A 251-nucleotide genomic window follows, 5' to 3' on the forward strand; every position below is an offset into this window, starting at 1 on the left:
ATTTTCCCACTTGAGATCCAATTCTACCCCCCCTGACCCCCCTCCCTTCTCCTACAGAGCCGTGGCTTCCTCCCCGCAGCCTACTGGGACAACATACAAACCGACAGCCGCTACCACGCTCCTGAAGGCAGCCAGCACGATACCTGCGGAGAACTGCTCTTCGTGAACACCAACTGGTATAATAGTACTTTCAAGCGGACGCTGAGAAAATATGGGATACTGGTGAAGGTGGATGGCGTGATGTGATGTTT

The 251-nt window shown here is 53.4% G+C and overlaps 1 protein-coding gene across 1 annotated transcript in view; it reads left to right on the forward strand.

Annotated features, from left to right (window-relative positions):
- LOC119587573 overlaps positions 1–246 on the forward strand; it is a gene marked incomplete at its 5' end in the record, with an annotated part of 8520 nt that extends 8274 nt beyond the window's left edge. Inside the window, 1 exon segment of the mRNA XM_037936285.1 lies at positions 58–246. Coding sequence (XP_037792213.1) covers positions 58–246 — 189 coding nt within the window.
- Positions 247–251: the final 5 nt, after the last annotated feature.

Source organism: Penaeus monodon, chromosome 22, assembly GCF_015228065.2.
Source record: "Penaeus monodon isolate SGIC_2016 chromosome 22, NSTDA_Pmon_1, whole genome shotgun sequence".
Classification (NCBI taxonomy): domain Eukaryota; kingdom Metazoa; phylum Arthropoda; class Malacostraca; order Decapoda; family Penaeidae; genus Penaeus; species Penaeus monodon.